The 20,475-nt window shown below is 31.7% G+C and overlaps 1 protein-coding gene across 3 annotated transcripts; it reads left to right on the plus strand.

Annotated features, from left to right (window-relative positions):
* Positions 1-6,878: 6,878 nt before the first annotated feature.
* UGT80B1 (UDP-Glycosyltransferase superfamily protein) lies at positions 6,879-19,243 on the plus strand. Of its 3 annotated transcripts, XM_039029450.2 has the most exons (16): positions 6,879-7,346; positions 7,668-7,866; positions 8,825-9,045; positions 9,133-9,281; positions 9,604-9,849; positions 10,342-10,453; positions 11,738-11,908; positions 12,430-12,493; positions 13,415-13,472; positions 13,595-13,772; positions 15,028-15,158; positions 15,508-15,610; positions 17,266-17,342; positions 17,595-17,642; positions 17,819-17,968; positions 18,168-19,243. In XM_039029450.2, exons 4-16 carry the CDS (start codon positions 9,216-9,218, stop codon positions 18,372-18,374), a joined length of 1,611 nt encoding a protein of 536 aa, XP_038885378.1. In that variant the 5' UTR covers positions 6,879-7,346; positions 7,668-7,866; positions 8,825-9,045; positions 9,133-9,215; the 3' UTR covers positions 18,375-19,243. The 3 variants fall into 3 exon arrangements, with proteins under 3 accessions (XP_038885378.1, XP_038885379.1, XP_090169504.1); XM_039029451.2 differs by having other exon boundaries at positions 6,927-7,346; positions 8,825-9,281; XM_090313378.1 differs by having other exon boundaries at positions 6,962-7,346; positions 7,671-7,866; positions 8,825-9,281.
* Positions 19,244-20,475: the final 1,232 nt, after the last annotated feature.

The raw sequence follows: 20,475 nt of genomic DNA on the forward strand, positions 1-20,475 counted from the left end.
CGGAATAAGGTTGTGCACAATTCCGATATTACCGATTCTTCAATCCGAGCTTCATAGATTCAAAATTACTTATCAGAATTTTCCAAATACAAGATTCCTATAAATGAATACCCTAAATCCACTTTAAATTTTATTGTGTCAAGCCATTCAAGATAGTTACGACCTCCAAATGATGCTCTGAAAATTAACGTTGACGTTGCTCGAGGGAAATCTCCTTCAATTTTAGGGTTGGGAGTAGTATGTAGAAGCTCAAATGGAACCTTGAATGGATTAGCTCTTGATGCTTATCCTATTCCTCAATTCCCCCTCTACCTGAAATGAAAGCAATTTTAGAAGGTCTTCGATTGGCAAAAATTTGGGGAATTTCAGAGATTCAGACAGTTTAGAAGCAATAAATTTGATAAATGGGAAATCGTATTCTCACAGTGAGGTAAAATGCTTACATGCAGAGATTTCTGAGCTTGTTGATAAATTTTAGCCATTTCATTTGAATACATCATAAGAAATCTAAATTTTATTGCCCATGAAGTTGTCAAAAGAGCTGGAAGATTTTGTATGTCTGGTGTTTGGCGTAATTAATTTCCTTTATGGGCTAGTTCTCTTATTTCTAAAGATATAAATTCCAAAGTTGCCCTTGAGGTTTAATAAAAGTATACTTTTTCTAAAAAAAAAAAAAAAGGAAAAGAACATTTTTGTTCCATTTTTCATACTAAATGTAGTATTATATTTTGTTTGTTACTAAAGTTGATGGATGATATCCTTCCATTATTAACTATAAATTAAAACATTGAAAACATGTGATACTTGTAAGATCATACCATAACACTAGAAAGGGTGAATAAAGTTACTTAAAAAATAAAGTTTTTTCTATAAATTTAAATTAAACTAATTCAATCTAAATAAATAAATAGGAAAAAAAATATTTAACACAATGAATCAAAACAAATTACTAAGCATGCAATTTCTCATAAAATAATTAGGGCATAAAATAAAAGAGTATGGAGAAAGTGATGACACCGATAATTTTTATAGTGGTTCAAAGTTTCAATTCCACTCATCCAGATTCCTTTGTGGGTATTTTAGTATAAGAATTCTCTTAAGGGTGAAAACCAAATCAATTTACCATTCTTTTTTTGGATTCAAGAGTGAAACCACAATTAATCCTTTTGTAGGTTTAGGATCCAACATATTTCAATCTTTTTCAATGAGTTCAAGATCAACTACAATCATTTTTTGTATTCACGATTAACCCACTACTATCAAATCCTTTTTTGAGTTTAGGATAAACCACTACATTGAATTCCAAGGTACTCTCATGCCTTATTATAAATTTATAATGAATTGATAAATTTGTATTCGCACAAAAAGAAAACTTTCACAAGAGTAGATTATCCAGATTTGACAACTAGTATGCACTCCACAAAACTTTCTTAATAAATAAAATAATCAAGATTAATTAATTGGGACATATTTAAGATTTTTAGGCACTTTTTGAAGTGAAAAAAAAAAGTGGTGGGATTGAATTGGTTAGTGGAAGCATATAAAAGTTTTTATTTTGATTTAGGGGTAAATGAAAATTACAAACTAAATTAAAATACAGACGACTTATGTTGTGATTAGTTGTTAAGCATAAAAATGAGATTATGACAAATTTACTTTTGAAGACCTTTCTTCAATAAATCTCAGTAGTGATTCCTTTACGAATTCTCCTCCTTCTTCTACGTTAAATGCTTCCAAAAAGCCCTCCTCGCTATATCTCTTAACAAGGACCAGTTTGTATGAATCCTTTCGAAAGAGGAAAAATAGATGGAATTAAAAAAAAAAAAAAAAAAAAAATCCTTCCATGTATTTTGAGAGAGAGAGATGTGAATATAATGCAAAGGGAGAGGATTAACTCCCCACTCCCCACTCCCCACTCCCCACTCCCCCTTCATTAGGGGGAGTTATTTAATTAAAAAAATAATAATTAATAATATATTAATTAATTATCTTTTTTAAAATAAATTAAAATTTTGAATTATATTCAAATGGTATATTTCTTTCCTAACTTGTAGTTTGAATGTGGATCTCATTCATATTAATATATAACTTATAATTTTAATATAAATCTCATTTATATTAAGTTAATGTTTGAATCACATTCAAATATAATAATTTTTCCATACTATATAGTTTTAATTATAAATCAAATTTATAATTGACTATATGTAACAATGTATCTATATATATTATATTTTGTATTAATCATATCATATATAATTAATATATGTTTCCTTAAACTAATTTGAATGATTCAAATTATTCTTTCAAAACTTTATAAGCTCAAATGATTCAAGATTAATTAATTTAATTAATTAATCAACATTCATTAACTATGAAGCAAACTACTATATACTCATAGTTGCATTCTTATGCACTATAGGACATGTTGCGTTCATGGATATAACCATCATGTAAGTTGACCTTTTATGAGTTGTTCTTAATTACAGTTGAATCAAATGTCTGTGTAGCCCCTCTATCCTCTAATGAACAATTTGTTTATGGTTCAACCCTAAATCATGTCCCTCTTAGGCTAATGAGAAGGTGGAGCCCATTATTCAAGTCTTGGAGTCAACACTTAAGAGAATTACTCATCTACTTACGCTATATGAAAATGAGTGAATTTCTTTTTGTGAAATTATGTTCCCAGCTCCCTATTTGATCAAGTCCCTAAAATGGTAGGCTTATTGAGTTGGCGACTCGGGCCACCCTCACCTATGTAAATCAAAGGACAAGTCCTCATAGGTAGGAGTTCATAACTCACTCAGGATTAGGATTGAGTTAGATACGATCATCCTATGAAATATTAATATCTTCAACAAACGGAGTTACAGAGAGAGATTAATGATTTCACCGTCCAGTCTTATACAAATTCTTTGTATAAGATACCCCCACTCACATGTGTCTACATGAACGACTTGGATCACATCGTTTGTAATACTTACAAAATGGGTCATATCCATAGTATCATTAGGATAAGACACCCAACCTTATCTATATACTATAGACCCTTTAGATTATGTGTCTACATAAACGACTTGGATCACATCGTTTGTAATACTTACAAAATGGGTCATATCCATAGTATCCCTAGGATAAAACACCTAACCTTATCTATATACTATAGACCGTTTAGGTTATTACTTGTGTAGGAATCGAATTCTTTGTCCAGAAGCGTGTAATTGTTGTTTGTCTTAATCGTATTGAGTGGATTTTTACATATAACAATAAAATAGAGGAATTTAACATGCTATTACGTAATTGAAAGAGAAAGTATTGTTACCTTTAAAGATCAGTCTTCAAATTCTTTTCCCTCTCCAAAGGAATTGGTGTTTCACAGCATAGACAAACAAGAAATATTGAGCAAAACACCACCAAGAAATCTTCTTTGCTATTTTCTTTGGACAAGGAGATTGATGGGAACCTCTGCGGAAGGGAAGGAAAAAATAGACAATGCTTTCTCTGAGAATGAAGGTTGGGGAGAATTGTGAGAGTGTGCGAGAGAGACGAAAAAAACATGTGAAGTCGAGCCCTTCAAAGTGCAGACCATTCTACAAATTAAAGGTAAAGGGGGAGACGGTAACTGCCATCTCCCCATGTTTCCCTCTTCCCCATTCTCGGAGAGTTAAAATTGAATTTAATTAATAAAAATAAATAAAATAAAATAAAATAAATATCAATATATAATTTAATTAATTTCAATCCTATTCTAAATATGCATTTCTCACATAATCTATAGTTTTAATATAAATCTTATTTATATCAATTATAATCCATAGTTGTACTATAAATCTAATTTATATTAATTTTTTATTTGAATTTTATTCAAATGTTTATATTCTCATGTTTTGTAGTTTAATTTTGAATCTAGTTCAAAATTAATAATGTATATTAATTGTATCATATGTAATTAATCATTATATTATAAATTGCTATTGATATACTAGGTTGCTCATTATCCATACGAGTTTTAGGTATGAATACTTTAGTTGTCTTTTATTTAACAATCTAAAAAATATTACAATATAATTAGGTTCTCAAATTGAATAAAAAGTAAAACCGATAGAAATCCATCGTTAGCTATTATTGGTAGACTCTCATTATATAATATGGTACAGTAATTAATTACTGATAGAATTATATAATAAATAAAAGTCCGTTACATTATTGACTATATTATTGAGTATTACTTTATGTAAAATTAAAGTCTATCAATGATAATTAATAATAGACTTCTAACTAAAAAAAGATTATTACTCATATATTTCTAATATCTTTCTAAATAGAACTAACACTTCTATGACAATATTAAAATAAAGTGAGATTACCATTAATTATTGAATGCAATTGAGGTTGAATTTTGTGGGAAAAAAATGAATAAATTGGTAGTGGTGATGGTGAGGAGATTGGAGAAGAAACCAACTTCTTGGTGATGATGAAAAAGAAAGAAAACTATTTTCACATGAGTATGATTCTTTATTGGCCGATATTTTATAGAACAATGATTGGGTACAATTTAGATTGTACATCACATAAAAAAGAAAAAAAATATTTTTTTACAAAATGAAAATACTACGAAACAATATTTCATTAGACCATATTTGGAATGCACGCATCAAAGGAAACACCCAAATTTTTTTCTATTTTATATGCATAATGATTAGGTGGAGCATATATACAAAAAAATCAAAAAATATTTGTTTTAAAAAAATGGCCACGTGTCATTTTTTCATTGGATGTAGCTTGGGCTGCATCTAAAATTCTTTTCCATTTTATATGGGCGGAATATCATTTTTGATACGTATACAATTTATTCATTATTTTTTTTAACATTTTGCTATATTTACAATTATTATAAGAGTGTTCATTATTTAATTTATTAACTTGCTTTATGTTTTTTACTTATTATTTTATAATATTATATAATTTATAATAAATTATATAATACATATTTTAACTTTTTTAAAAAATAAATTGAATTTATAACATAAATTACTATATTGTTATCTTTATTTAATACAATTCTGTATTTTAAAATTTAAAATTCAAGATAAAAAAAATATTATATTCAAAATTTATATTGCTTTAGACTTTGAATTATGAAAAAAAACATAAAATAAAATCCAAATGGTGATACTAATCACGTACTTATATTCTCCTTTATTTTATAATTGACACGTCGTTAGATATTATTTTTATTGAGTGGTCCCACTAACTTCTTAAATACTTATTTCATGAAATAATAAATGAAGATAAATATAAATTATTCTAAAGTAATTAAAGCCCACGTGTAAATCGTGATGTGTATTGTATTATTATTTTTTCTTTTTTTTCTTCATAAATATAGAAAAATGAATTAAAATATTTATGAATATAGAAAATTTTTATTATCAGATGGAATTATAATATTTTACTATTATTTATAAACATTTTTAATAATTTTATTATTTAAAAATAATCTCTCTCATAAAAAAAAAAAATCGCAATCTACCAAACTTTATATATCGAAACAAGATAGAGTGTGATTGATTTTTATTTGTCAAACCCACCAAAAATCTGTCAATATTTTCAATTCATTCCCAACAATATGTTTGGTGAACTTTAATTAAAGTGGACCATAATAAAACTTTCAAAATATATAAATTCATCTCAAATACATACAAATTACATTGAAATGAAGGTTATTTTTATTTCATTTTTAATCATCTAAACTTAAAATTTAAATATCTAACCTCTTTATCGAAGCTAAAATATCTCAATTATTTAAATTGACAAATTAAAGTTAATGTTATAATTTAAAATACAAAATTAATCAAATCACGTTAAATTAATTTTAAATTATGTATATTTGTAAAATGTTTCGCTAACGGTTTTTAAAATAAATTTAATTTCCATTAATCACCCTTTTATAAATTTCGAAAACATAGTCAGATGATGTTTTTATTACGTCAAAATTAATATGATCGTTTAGCCAATTTCTATAGAATTAATCAACTTCAAAATATTAAGTCAATGTGAGTATAGGTCAACTGACATCGTGATCACAAGATCCATGTTTTGGATCATTCTATTCTTACTGTACTAAAAAAACTTCAAAAATATTAAATTTAACATCTATCGTAAGCATAAATTTGAGAATGTCAAGTTTTATCAATTTTTATCTCAAATTTTAAATTTCCTTAATTTATCTCAAACTGTTGTAATTTTAAGGATATGGTTTCCAATATCATTGAAAGATTTATTTTTATTTATTTTTTATTTTTTTTATCTTGTTTGTTATTCCATGTACTCACTCACTACAAATCTTAATCCGTTATTTCGTTAATTAGTTGTAACTAGAAAACACATGCGATATATGAAGTCAATATAAATTTTTAAAAACAAAATTAGATTTTTTCTCTGTTCTGTGTTGAAATTGTGTGAATTTTAAAAAACTACATAATATTATTAGTTAATTTGATAATAAAGACACTGTTTGATTTTTTATTTTCATTTTTGAAAATTAAATCTATAGACACTATTCCCACTTTTAAATCTCTTATTTTATTATCTACTTTTGATTAATGGTTTAAAAAATCAAACTAATTTTTTAAAAGAAAAAAATAATCATAATAAGAAATAACGAGAAAATAGACTTAACTTTAAAAACTAAAAATAAAAAAAATTAAATAATTATGACAAAAAAAATTATAATACTTATTTGAATTCAGAGTTTTAATTCGATAAAATTGAAAATTCATAGTTTAAATTGCCAGTAAATTTAACATAAAGTTTTTATTTATTTATTTATTTCTATGTGGGGATGGGTTCATGCCAACAAAAAAAAATAGGAACTTTCTATTGAGAAAAAGTGTAATGATAAAGATTAGGAGTCAATAGGTTGAAGAGAAACGATAAAAAATGCATCTCAATTTTCGATTCCGATTCACTTTGGCCGACATTTGAGTTTTTCATTTTTCTCCTTTCAAGCGCAACGGCAACAACTTAAACAGTAATACCCAAATTATGATTCACGTGATCCATTTCCAAGCTTAATTGCGCCTCTCAAAGTTTATTGGAACCATAATTTCAGTACCACAGACGACGCAGAATGCCAGATTATCCCCCCTTCGTGCCTTCAATTCTGTTTCTGTTTTCTGTTTCATCCCTCTAGCGATTCTGAATGCTGAGTTCTTACGTTCAACTGGGTTTCTTTGACTTCTCCTGCTTCTCGGAGTTAGTTGTCTGGGTCTCTCTCTAATTCTTTCGTTGAGATTTTTTGAGACTAAGGCGCAGCTTGTGGGAGTTCTTGATTGGCAGTGTAGTGGGTTAGTTTTCTTTTCCTTTCTTTTTGGTTGCCATTGTTGAAGGCACCCTTTGGATTTATTTGAACTTTGGTTTATGCTTTGGACGAGGATTGCTTGCCTTAAGTGCGAAGAACCCATGTTGTTTCTCTTCTGTTTTCAGCTCAAACTGTGCTTAATCTAATGATTTGTGACTTTTGGAATGTTGCTTGAGACTTTTTGGATTGTGGGGTTCTTCTATTTGGGGCGTTCTTAACTGTGAGCTGATATTGAAAATTGACACAATTAGGTGTTAATGTAGTTTTGTCATTTCTCTGCTTCACCATGCTTTTGAAAATCTGGCAGAAGGAGCTAGCACTAGCAGTATAGAAGTGAAGAAGGATGTGTCTGTGGCCAATGGTGTACGTGGATCTTTAGTTAGCAAGCATTTGCGTGAAAATTTTTACTGGGTAGCTGTTGACACATAGCCAATTCAGCTATTATCAATTTTTGTGGCCTTCTGAGTCTCATGAGTTCAAGAATGTTGGTTCCTTTACTTGAAGAGGTCAGTGTACAGCAATCTCAAGTTCTACTATTCTTTACGGTTACATATATTTTGAACATGGAAACTAGGATAACTGGGTATTGAAACTACTGACTTTGGAATTTGTTTGAGTTTATTTTTTATTGTTGCTTGCTTTTAGTTCATAATACTTTAACAAGCTTTCTCTTGTAAGTATAACTATAAGAAATAGTTTATGTGAATCACTTGATCACTCTTTGATGAAATTAGTTTGTTAATTATACATGTAATTCTTAGTGTACAGTCGAAATCCTAGGTCACTAAGAGTTTTTCATTTTTGTTTTTATTTATTATTATTTTTTAATGCATCTCTGTCTATAAATTATCTCATTTGTTTTCACTTTGCTTTGTAAAAATATAATATTCAGATGCTGAATAATTTTCATGGTAGTGTAAATATATTAACATTATGTTTATTCATGAAAATAATGATTATTCTGGGATTACTTGAAAATGATTTGTGTGGCATCCAATATTTCAAATATTTTGTATTAACCTTTTCTCTGGTTGATCTTTTCTAGAGTACCCATTGACGTCTTAAGAAAAATGAAGTCATTGACATTTTTGTAGCTACTGATATATATATCCTAGGGCACCTGACAACAATAGCTGAGTTTTTTAAGTAAATGTTTTAACTCTCAATGTTGTGCTGAGAATTGGAACTTAACAATTTAATTTGGCTGCACCTCCAAGAATTTGTGCTGTTTTTTGTCATATGGCAACGACATCTCTTATTGGTTATCTCCTTTCATGTATCTCAATGAAAGCTTGATTTATTATTAAAAAAATGGTTATCTTGATATCTTATTTGAATGTCTGAGATTTTTACTTGCAAATTAGTTAGAAAAATTTTGCATCATTGTTATTTCTATAGCTCTTGCAGTTTAGACTACTAATTGCAATAGGTTGAGATGGAACATAAAATGGTCATCTTTTGCAGAGCACCGCAGCATATGGAGGACACAGGCAGCATAGTAATTTACTATCACATCAGTGATAAAGAGAAGCACGATAGGTCATTTACTTGACTCTCCACAAAGACAAAAAATCTGGATTTTTTCCACATGCGAGGAACTTACTACTCCAGTGCTCTTCAATCATATTCTAATGACTGTGTAATGATCAATCACAATGTGAATAACACGTATTTGGAAATTGGAGGTTAGATTACTTGGAAGACCATTTCCTTCATAATTTGAGGATTCTAGATATCCCCGCTCATGGAAAAGGTTGTTCTGGGAATTTTAGGTTAGGAACAGCGTGTTAGTGCACCTATTGGCAGTGGAAAAAATCTACTATCGGAGGAGGAAAACGTCACTTTTTTCAGATCCATGACAGAGTGGATTGGTACACAGAGGCCCGACCTAAAATTTGATGAATTGTCAGGGGAAAAACAGGTACTTATTGGAATATCACATTCTCCTTTAAAAAAAATTGAGCACATACATCTACATCTTGATATGATTGCTTCATCATGCATGACGATAAATGTGCCCGAATGCTCCCTTGTAACTTATTCTAGATGCTTCTTGCTTCTTTTTGTAATCCTTCTAATTATCTAGGTGGAAGATTCCTTTATCCTCGGTCCTAACTTCTTGATTGAGTGTTTCTGAGAGAATGTATCGATAGTCTTGCTCTTTTATTATTCTTTCTTTTTTGCTCCATGTTCCTTATTCTAGATATGCTTTGACTCAATGTTTGTTATGTGTTGGGTGGCAGAAACAATTACTTGCAGATCTAGTGAAGATACAACGTGATGGGACTGTAGAAGTTGATATAGAGAAAAATGCCCCTGCTGCTTCAGAACTGTTAAAGCTTCATCCTACCTCGGAAGGGTCATCTCCCAGAGTTGATGACATCATTTCTGAGTCCAACAAATTGATTCCAAGGTTGAAGATTGCAATACTTGTGGTTGGAACAAGAGGAGATGTGCAGCCTTTCTTGGCCATTGCAAAGAGGCTCCAGGCATGTTGAAATAGTTAATTAGTTTTCACTGCTGGCACTTTATTTTTATTCTCTCTCTGTTTCACCATATGTTTTTTTTTTTGAACTCTTGATCTGACCATCTTGGAGGTGCGAGTGAATGAATGTGCAGATAAATTGTTTTACTGGATTTTATCTTCACAATTTGTTATAGAAGATTTTGTCATTATGAAATTTATATGACAGTGAGTCGTCCTGATTGAAAAAAATATGTTGCGCTGAATTTGACTTCTCTAGCATTGCAGCTAGAGTCTGTACCTCATCCATGTTCAATTTCAGGGATTAAATAGAATACTTTTTTTTAATCCATTTCCCATCACTAAAAGATCAAATTATAAATATAAACTCGATGTGGTTGATGTTTTATAGTGATTTCTTCTTCTTCTTCCTCTTCTTGTCTTTTCTTTTTCTTTCTTTCTTTATTCTTTTTTTTTTTTGGGTGAACCCTGTATAATTCTCTGAGCCTGCTTGCAGGAATTTGGTCACTATGTTAGGCTTGCCACTCATACTAATTTCAGAAACTTTGTGAAGTCTGCTGGTGTTAACTTTTATCCTCTGGCTGGTGATTCTCGTGATTTGGCTGAATGTAAGATGCCCTAAATCTTGAAGACTTTGAGGACACTAACATTATGGCAGAATTTAAATGTTTTACACGTGTCTTTACCTGTTATTTAGTTGGAGACTCATAAGACTAGAGATAATTGCATAATTATTATAGAATTTATCAGATAAGCGACCAAAAATTTCGATAAATGTAAAACAACATTTTGGATAGATTTTTTCAACGAGAGCCAGTAACTTTACCGGCAAATTTATGTCTCCATCTTCTGAAAGTCTGTTGGTTATTGATGCTTTTGAGGTGACCAATTATGTCAGAAGGCAATCATTTAGACATTATTCGTTTATTATTTCACTACCTCTTATTGACCAGAAGCATCTTTTATTCCCCTATAAAGAAATTCTCTGATCTTGCAATGTGTCTGAGACTGATATTGTTGCTACTGCCCGCCAGAAGCTCTTTAATAGATTTGATCTTGCTTGACTATGTATAGATCTTTCTACATTTGAGTTTGATATCTTGATTTACTTATTCATGTCCTTTATAAGAAACTGACTTTAATTTCATCGACATGATGAAATTTAATAGACAAGAACCCTCTACAAAATTGGTGCAAATAGTAGCAAGATCACAATTACCAATCTCTTCATGGAGAGTCTCCAAGAGGAGAAAATAACACTATTGCTCTAAAATTCCTCATTGATGAACCTTGAAATAGATATCCTATTTTTCTTTAGTCACACTTTGCAAACAGCAACTCTAATTGCATTGACCCACAAAATTTAGCAATCCACATTAGAGGAAAACCACGTGCAAATGTAAGTGAACAGAAACTTTCTTCTAATAGAAAATGAAAGGTCATTAAAGGAATAGTTGATCAATTGATTTATCTTGTCCGCTAGGACGTCTTGGTTGAATCTTGTCTTGAGTATTCAATCTTCCCAATCCAGACATTTTTTTTCTTCAAATTCTTAGGATAAGGATGTTCCAAATGCCTCTCTCAATCTCATAGGAAGCTGATTTATCTCTTCAAATGATATATTCATTTCTATTAACTTTGATATTCTCATGGGGGTTCTTGTTAAAGGAAAAAATTGCTGATATTATTATATTTATTTCTCTAATTTTCCCTGCTGATATTATTATATTTATTTCTCTAATTTTGCCTGATATGGTTTGGTATACTCATTTGAGCTTTTTCTCTTCTTATCCAAAAAAAAATTAGAGCTTGCTCCCTTACTATCTATCCTTTTATTCTTTCTTTCTCAGTTGCTTGTCTTGCATTAATGATTTTGTAAAATTCAATTTTAGATATGACCAGAAACAAAGGTTTCATTCCATCTGGACCGGGAGAAATATCTGTTCAAAGGAAACATCTAAAGGTCATTATAGAGTCCACACTTCCTGCTTGCACTGAACCAGATCTAGAAACTGGGATGCCTTTTAGGGCTCAGGCAATTATTGCAAATGCGCCTGCTTATGGTGAGTGATTGTAGGCAAAGTTAAGCATCTCACTTCAATATCATTCTTCAGGTGTGTTTTCCAACAGATGCTTGTCGACCATTTGAAAATTTGTTTAATGTCCAAAAATAGGTCCAGGTCATTGATATCATTTTGTTAGTTGCTTTTCAACTACACCTTTATTATTATTATTATTTTTAAAAAAATCATGCGTGCATATTTATATGAGACACACGATGAAAGTTTAGAAACATGAACTGTAAATTATGACCAAAGCATCTCTTTCAATAATATTGAGATTTTAGTTGTTTTAAATTATTAAGCTGTAGCTGTATCTTCAATTATTAATTAAGAAAATAAGATGGACAAAGAAAGGAAAATAAATCAATTAGATAAGCAGACAATTTCCCACAATAAAGTCTATCATTAAACATTTGATTCATATAATTTTTACTAAATTAGTAATTGATGGGTGGAATAGTACTTCTATTGAAGGGTTAGTTTTCAAATTTCACATTGTGCTTGTTTGATTTGGGTTGCAGGACATACACATGTTGCTGAAGCTCTTCGTGTACCTTTACATATATTCTTTACAATGCCTTGGACGTAAGTTGATTATAATTGTCATGTTGTGCTGATGTTGCTAGTTTCCAGTATACATTTTTGGCAAAAAAATATAAGTTCTAATTTTGTGTAAAGGAAAGATCAGTGACCTTCTGTTTAGGATTTCGCATCAGGTGTTTGGTTTGGATTATGTTTACTTTTCTTTTTTCTTCTTAAAATAAGAAACCAACACATTTACAAAAGCTCCCAAATACAAAAGTGGAAGATAGTAATTCTTCCAAGCAGCCATATAGATTACAATATGGCACTCCACTTGACCAGATTGAAAATTAGGACATAGTTATAAAGAAGTTTGAGTTGAGTGTCTAAAAAGATCTCAAATCTCAGGGGAGCTTATTCTATTTGAAAATTTCTCTAACTTACAATTGGACATTGTTTTTGTCCACCACTGGTGGTCATTTCATTCATCATTGAAATTCTTGTTTCTTCTTCACAAAAGATTTCTCTGTTCCTGCCATCTATGTTTCCAAAGGATAGTGTAAAAGCATTTGACAAAAGGACTTTGAAGTTTTGGTTCTATTCAGTGATTTGGATTACATTCTTAAGGAAAAACAATTGCTGTTTTACACACCTCAATCCTTATTTCTCAAAATTTTCTCTTTCACATGCCTCATTATGAAAAAAAAAAAAAAGAAGTTTGTTTTGACTGCTAATGGTGAGTCATATTTTACCATGCAACTACCTAGTGTTGATTAGGTAGGTTAATCTGTGAGGAAGTCGTTCTTAGTTCTAGTTGCATAGGTTGGGCATCAATTCAAGCCAGGAATGGGCCAAATGTTTAAAGAAAGGAAAAAGACCTGTAATTCTTGAAGCTTATTTATGGTTATCATCTCCTAATTTTCTCAATTAAATTAATATTGATAAAAATTTTAAGATCACACCTTATGTTTTCTTGATAGGCAGGCCAACAAATGAGTTTCCTCATCCATTGGCACGTGTACCCCAAAATACAGGTTACTGGGTATGTACTTTTGTTTGGAGTCCGAAGTCTCTCTCTTTCTCGTACTTGCAAGATTTTCTTTTTATGTGTCAGATGTTTAGCTGATTTCACTAATGTTACATCACCATTATTGCATTATCCAGCTTTCTTATATCATAGTGGAACTACTGATATGGTGGGGAATAAGGGGATCCATTAACGAGTTCAGGAGGAAGAAGTTGAATCTTGCTCCCATTGCATATTTTAGTACATATCGGGGATCAATTTCTCATTTGCCTACGGCCTACATGTGGAGTCCCTCTGTTGTGCCAAAGCCAAAGGGTACGATGCAAGCTTTGATTTAATTAAATATTTTGAAGAATTATTTTTATTGATCTTTTTCTTTATTGGTGTTTATTATGTCTTTGCTTTTATATGATTTACTGTCTTAGTTAACACTGATATGGTCGTATCAATTGAATATGCGATAATGGTTTGTTAGTTAGTAATTGGATGGATGGTCAGGGCTAAAGCTATTAGGACAGAGTTCAATTGAAATTTTAACAAAGTAGCAATACGTTCTTCTCTTATTGCTGGCTGATGTTTATCCGAACAATTTGGTTAACTCTCTGGAGGTGAGCTACGGAGGAAAACCTTGGATTCTGTCATGGCATGGATGCTCCTACTGGAGTACCGGGTGTTCATTTCTCTCAATCATTGTGCAAATTTGCCGTGGGTTTTACTATTGTGAACTGGGTATTTATAAAAATTAGATGGTCAAAGAGATGACACCCAGTTGAATTATCATCCTCTGCTTGCTATCTCCAAATCATTGGATGGGGGCCGATTTAGAAATCCTCGTTACTGGGCACTCATCCATCTTGGGCTGAGATCTAGATTAATAGAAGTTGGAAACTATACTCAACTATTATGATACTAATCTTGTTTACATTTTTAGTCTGAAGAAAACAGAATGTACTTCGTATCCGAGAATCAACAAATTCGACTCCGCATTGTTCACAAAATTTCGAATCTTCTTTTTTATCTCCGATTACTCGATAATTTCCACAAGCAAAAATCGTAAAATTCTCGGAAAACGCCAACGAAGAAGTGCCTTGACGCGCCGCAGCCACTACTTCTCCTCCTTTTATGCAATTATGAACTCCACGAAACTTTATCAATTCCAACGCAGTGCCCAGTGTGCAGTATTGAGGAACAGTAAGATTATTAAAGAAAGAGATGATTAGAGCTTGACTTGGAAGGTTTATCTGGTCGGGTGTTTAAACTAAGATAGAAGTAGAGAACTAAGATAGAAAAAACCTCTCAGGTATCTTTCTGTCTTCTTCATTCACTATTTTTTACCTCCTTGCACATAAAAGAGTAGTTTAATGACCACTATTCATATGACTTTCATTTTTTTTTTTTTGAAAGTGAACTTCATCTTCTTTTGCTCACCTTTTATTTTAATAGTTTAGGATATCTTGCGTCATTGCCGACTCTGATTTCTACCTATATTCTAAGTTTGCCGTGCTTGGAGTTTGTGAATACTTATAATTATGTTTTATACATATGGTCAATTGGTGTAACTTATTTGCAGATTGGGGGCCTTTAGTTGATGTTGTTGGCTATTGTTTCCTGGACCGTGGATTCAAGTATCAGCCTGAAGAGTTGGTCGTGCAGTGGATTCAAAAAGGAACAACACCCATATATGTAGGATTCGGGAGTATGGTATGATAACCTCACCACAATATATGTAGTTATAACATTTTTGGTCAAATCTCAAAGGTTATGGATTCCATTTTTCAGGGAATCCATTTTTATCTTGCAACCATTGGATAGGATCCTTGGTTGTAAGTGTACAATTTTAAAATTCTCTGATAGGAATTTTGGTGGAGTGTTAAAAATTATTAGTAAAAGATAATTGTTACCCAAACCTACGAGGCAGTAGGTTTATTCACAGTGATTTAACACTTCTTGATTGTTATTCAATGTGCCCGCGGACTTTTCTTCTAAATATTTCTCAAGTATGTGAACCTTTGGTGTCAAAACTATTGGACTTTTGTTTTTGTTTGGTCAGCCTCTTGCGGAGCCTCAGAGGACAATTCATATCATATTGGAGGCATTAAAGGATGCAGGGCAAAGAGGAATAATTGACCGGGGTTTGGGAGGCCTAGGCAATTGTACGTGTATTCTTCCTTTTTGCATTTTAAAATTATCCCAATCAATGGCTGTATCCTACATCTCTTCACTGCTTTTAGTTTATATGGACGCTCTATAGCCATCCTTTTTTAGTCACCACAAGCTATGAATTTGATACTTGTCAATGGTGTGGTTGGTTAGGCTGTCACTCTAGTGAGAATATTTATCTGTTGCATCTCTTTCTTTCAAACACAAACAGTTATTCTTTCGACAAGCTTATTGAGGTTTTTTGTTGTGCTTTCATGGAGTAGAGACCCAATGATCTTTGTATCTTAAATCATCAATTGACCCTAAAGCTTAAGTTAACGGGTGATGACAAATTTAATATTATAACACTCCTCATTTATGGGCTTGAAATATGAAGATCCAACAAGTAGAAATGAATATTAAATGGGGAGGAAATAACAATGTAGGGGCTTGAACACAAGACCTCCCTGGACCACCTACTTTGTTGACTCAAAAACTTAAACTGATGTGTGAAGATAAATTTAATATTATAACAGTTGTGATAGACATTTATAGCAATTTTTGGTTCTTGAAGGGGGAATTGGAAAGAAGGGATAGCATGCAGTAGGTTTTGAGTGCAACACACGTTCTGTTACTTGAAGAAATTGCAAATGACTATTCTTGGCGAATAAGCTTTAGGCATGGTATTCTGGTCTCTACTAGGCATGGCATGTAAGCAGTTCACCTTCAGGTAGGGGGATGGATAAAAATGCATATCAAATGTAGACCGAAAAATGGTATTCTGCAAGTATGTTACATGTTCGGTGTCCTTTTCTTTCACACATAAAAGCAAAAAACTGTAAATTCTGCAACTACTACTTCAAATTTTCATTTAATATAAATGAGAAACTTGGATTAGCGGATCCTTTGTAACCATCATGGGTTGGTCTAGTGATAAATAAGGGAACATCCCCTTGATAAAGAGCTAAGAGGTGATGAGTTCAATCCATGGTGGTCACCTACTTAGGATTTAATATCCTACGAGTTATCTTGATATCCAAATATCGTAAGATCAGACGTGTTGTCCCATGAGATCAGTTGAGGTGCACGTGTAAGTTGGTCCGGACACTCACAAATATTTAAAAAAAAAAAAAATTAGAGGATCTTTTGTTGATTGGAAAGACTGGTATCTTGGTGAATCATGCCTCAAAGTACCAAGCAAGGTCATCATATAGACTTGAATTGTAACGTATATGTTAGAAATAAAACAATTAAATAAATAAAGGAAGAATAATTACGACGCTCATCGACATACTTGTGGAACCATGGCAAATGATTTGAAAAGTGATGGTATAATATTTAGACAACCTCTTGATGAGGAATCTGAAATATTCAAGTTCGCTGATGTTGATATGCTCAACTATAAAGATGTTGATTTTGTTTGTCTTGTTTATATAATGCCTAAATTTATTTCTTGCACTTATTAATAGTGAGAAGATCTCTATGCTGTGAAGCCCTTGCAAATGTAATAATTATCGTTGATGAGTGATGATGATACAACAAAAATTAATAAGAATCTTTCAGATTTTGGCTGCTGATATTATTCTGATCCTATTAACTTTGATGAGTTTGGGGATTGTAGTTATGCAATTTAGAGAGAGAAGTTCCTGAATAGCACTGTCTTGTACAGGTACAGAACTTCCTGAAGATGTACTCCTTATACAAGACTGCCCCCATGATTGGTTATTTCGTCAATGTTCAGCTGTGGTGAGTAGTACCTTACTTTCTAAAACGTTATCCATGAAGAAGACTCCGAAGGCTTAAGCTTTTCAGCATTCTGTCACGCTCTGTTCACTTCCACAGACAATCCTCAATATACATTATTTTTGGAGGAATAGGCTCATCACTAAAGACTATCAACTGAACTAATGATAGGAAATTACTTTAAAAAATGTCTACTTATGGAATACTGTATTAATGCGTTTTAAGTCATCTATTTATATTATATCTGGGCTTCAGGTTCATCATGGTGGTGCTGGAACTACAAGCACAGGACTTAGAGCTGGGGTAAGAAGTTTTTTGATGATTCAGTTCTGACTTCTGATGTTTCCACTTTCCATACTGTGAGAAAGTATGGTTTAACTAGATTTAGTATTAACAATGCAGCTGATAGATGTCTCATGGGGATATTGTTTTATGATATATATATTTTCTCTGTTCTGATTTTGAAATTTGAAATTCAGTGCCCTACGACCATAGTACCATTCTTTGGAGATCAATTTTTCTGGGGTGAGACAACTCATCAGAAAGGCCTTGGACCTGCACCGATTCCTATATCTCAGCTAAATCCCGTGAATCTGTCCAATGCTATTAATTTTATGCTCCAGCCTGAGGTGGGATCATCAATAACGATTGCTGTTAAAAGTAGCATGTTGCGAGACTTGTTTTCTTTTTGCAGTATTTCATTTGTTTGTCAATCTTAAAGCTTCTACAACTTTTGATAAATGCAGTTTTTCAAGTTTCAACTCAGTTGAAATAGAATGTTCAATTTTGTAAAACATACTCAATCTTAACGAGATTCTAATGACCCAGGTTAAACTTCGAGCAACTGAAATAGCAAAACTTATCGATAGCGAGGATGGTGTTGTGGCAGCTGTTAATGCATTTCATCATCATTTACCTTCAGAGCTGCCTCTTCCACCTGCATCCGAAGAGGAGGAAGACTTTGCAAGCCCTCTGCAATGGCTTCTTTTAAAAGTGGAAAAATGGTGCTGCCTTCCTTGTGGTCTTAGGTTTTGATCTGCAATGCCATTTGAGGTATAGGTACAACAATATATTCTTTTCATTCTTAGTTTTTGTATTTCATTCATTCAAATATCTAATTCATAAAACTTGGTAGATGAAAATAAATTATTATGTTCTTTTAGTAGTGTCTCAATGGTAGTTCAGAATAAGCAGAATGTAGAGACTTGAGTATTTAGTGCAATAGTATTCTTTGACAAACACTTGAAATTCTCAAGATACAGATAAAACATGAACTCATAGTAGCTAGTGGCTCATAATTATTCTATTGCAAAGATCACTTTACTTTCTCAAGGAGCAAGACCTTCAGGCGCAATGGATGGTGGGAGTGGAAGTGATGGTGGTGTTGGAGGATTGCTTCCTTTAGTATCACAATAGACCGCTAGAATGTTAGCTTCTTCTACTGTATATCCCAATGAGCCGAGTAATGTTGACCAACACTTATGTTGGATGATTTCGATCGATTGACAACAGTTGGGACTTAAGTTAAATTTTCCGCTGAGAGAGAATGTGATAATTTCACTGCTACATGCTTCGAGTTGAAACAAAGATCCCCAACAATTTGATGCATTGTTTTCTAAATTCAATCGTGTTGCTAGGCTTGGCCTAGACTCGACCATGAATGAGAAGGCAAAAACTAGAAGACATGTGAGAATTAAGAGCTTTGAAAGGTAAGCCATTTTTTTTTCTTTTTGAAGAAACTAGGTAATAGATGAGAAGAAGGCTAAATTTCTGTGTTTGCCATGGGCTGTATGGAGTAGGGTTTATATAGGGGCATGAAGATTTTGTTTATTTTATGTAACATATAAATGGAAAAATGAAGGGATTTCATTTATTTATGAAATGAAGTTAATGAGTTTATGTAACTCACCATTATAAGTGATCCCCTTAATTAATTATCTTTAACTACTAATTAACTCTACTAATCACAATCATTCTCTTTGCAGTTTCTTTTTTCCCTTCTTCCTTTGAGCTTCCCAACCTTTCAAATTTCAATTTCTCAACCGGGAGATTTTTCTAAACTTTACATTAGGACATTTTTTTTGCTGGTTTATTTGTACATTTTGCATTGAATTGTACCTTTGAATGGAAATTACATATGAAATTAGCATCGAATTTAATTATCATAGCCCATTAGAGAATTCAACACAGCAGAGTAAGAGATTGAACAATTGATCTTGGAGATGGTTATAGTACTGTATCCATTAAACTATGTTCGAGTTAGCAACAAATTAGAATTTAGGAATGAATCACACGGTAGGGATGAACATGATAGACCGAAAAAATCGAGCCAATCGATTGAATCGAAGTCGGTCGGTTGGTGCTGGTTTGGAAAAATTCCAAATCGACAAAGGTCTCAAAAATCCAAAGAGTAAAATCAACCGATTTTTACTCTTCGACGGTCGATGTCGATTTGAACATTTACTAAATCGAGTATAATCGATTCGGTGGCAGTTCGATCGAAAAACTGACTTCCTCTAGCGCATGGATAATTTTGCTTTAGCTCTCTATGTTGGGTCTCGTATGTGCACACCTTGGCTTGGATTGTAATCATTGGGAAGAAACTATTGGAACTCTTTTTCCTCCTGTCAGTTTTTTTTTAAAAAAAGAAAAATAAAGAAAAAGAAAAACACTAAAAGTACACTGTAATTATATAAATAATTATCAATTAATTGCATAAGAAGGAATTTGGGATTTAATTTAATCATGATTAATGCTTCACGCTTACCAATATGGTGATTAATATATTATATCCTTAAGATAAATGGGTTGTTTAATTTAAGGCTAATGGAGCTCATATGCATCACCTTTAAGAAATTTAAACCAAAAACTATGTTAAAGCAACTTTGGACAAACCAAGAAATCCCATTTAATTTCTTAAAATTGCATTATCAGAAAAATATTTAATGTAATTAAACACAGCATATCAATAATGAAGATTATTCTCTATAAATCCTGGGTTATAGGCCACTATCTTTTTAAAATCAATCTTATTATGGGGGATTTGATCTTACAGAATCTAACTTTAATTTATGTGAACTTGGTTGGCTAAATTATTTTATAGTGATTATTATTTCTTTGTTATTAATTAGTGGTT

This window comes from Benincasa hispida, chromosome 4 (assembly GCF_027475165.1).
Source record: "Benincasa hispida cultivar pf3 chromosome 4, pf3_genome.v1.1, whole genome shotgun sequence".
Lineage (NCBI taxonomy): Eukaryota > Viridiplantae > Streptophyta > Magnoliopsida > Cucurbitales > Cucurbitaceae > Benincasa > Benincasa hispida.

Bases quoted from the DNA above. Each gene is read 5' to 3' on its own strand.
- UGT80B1 (XM_039029450.2), top strand. From the start codon at position 9,216: ATGACAGAGTGGATTGGTACACAGAGGCCCGACCTAAAATTTGATGAA. The intron at 12,494-13,414 runs GTAAGTTGATTA...CTTGATAGGCAG, and splicing joins TTCTTTACAATGCCTTGGAC to GCCAACAAATGAGTTTCCTC. The intron at 13,773-15,027 runs GTACGATGCAAG...ACTTATTTGCAG, and splicing joins TGTTGTGCCAAAGCCAAAGG to ATTGGGGGCCTTTAGTTGAT.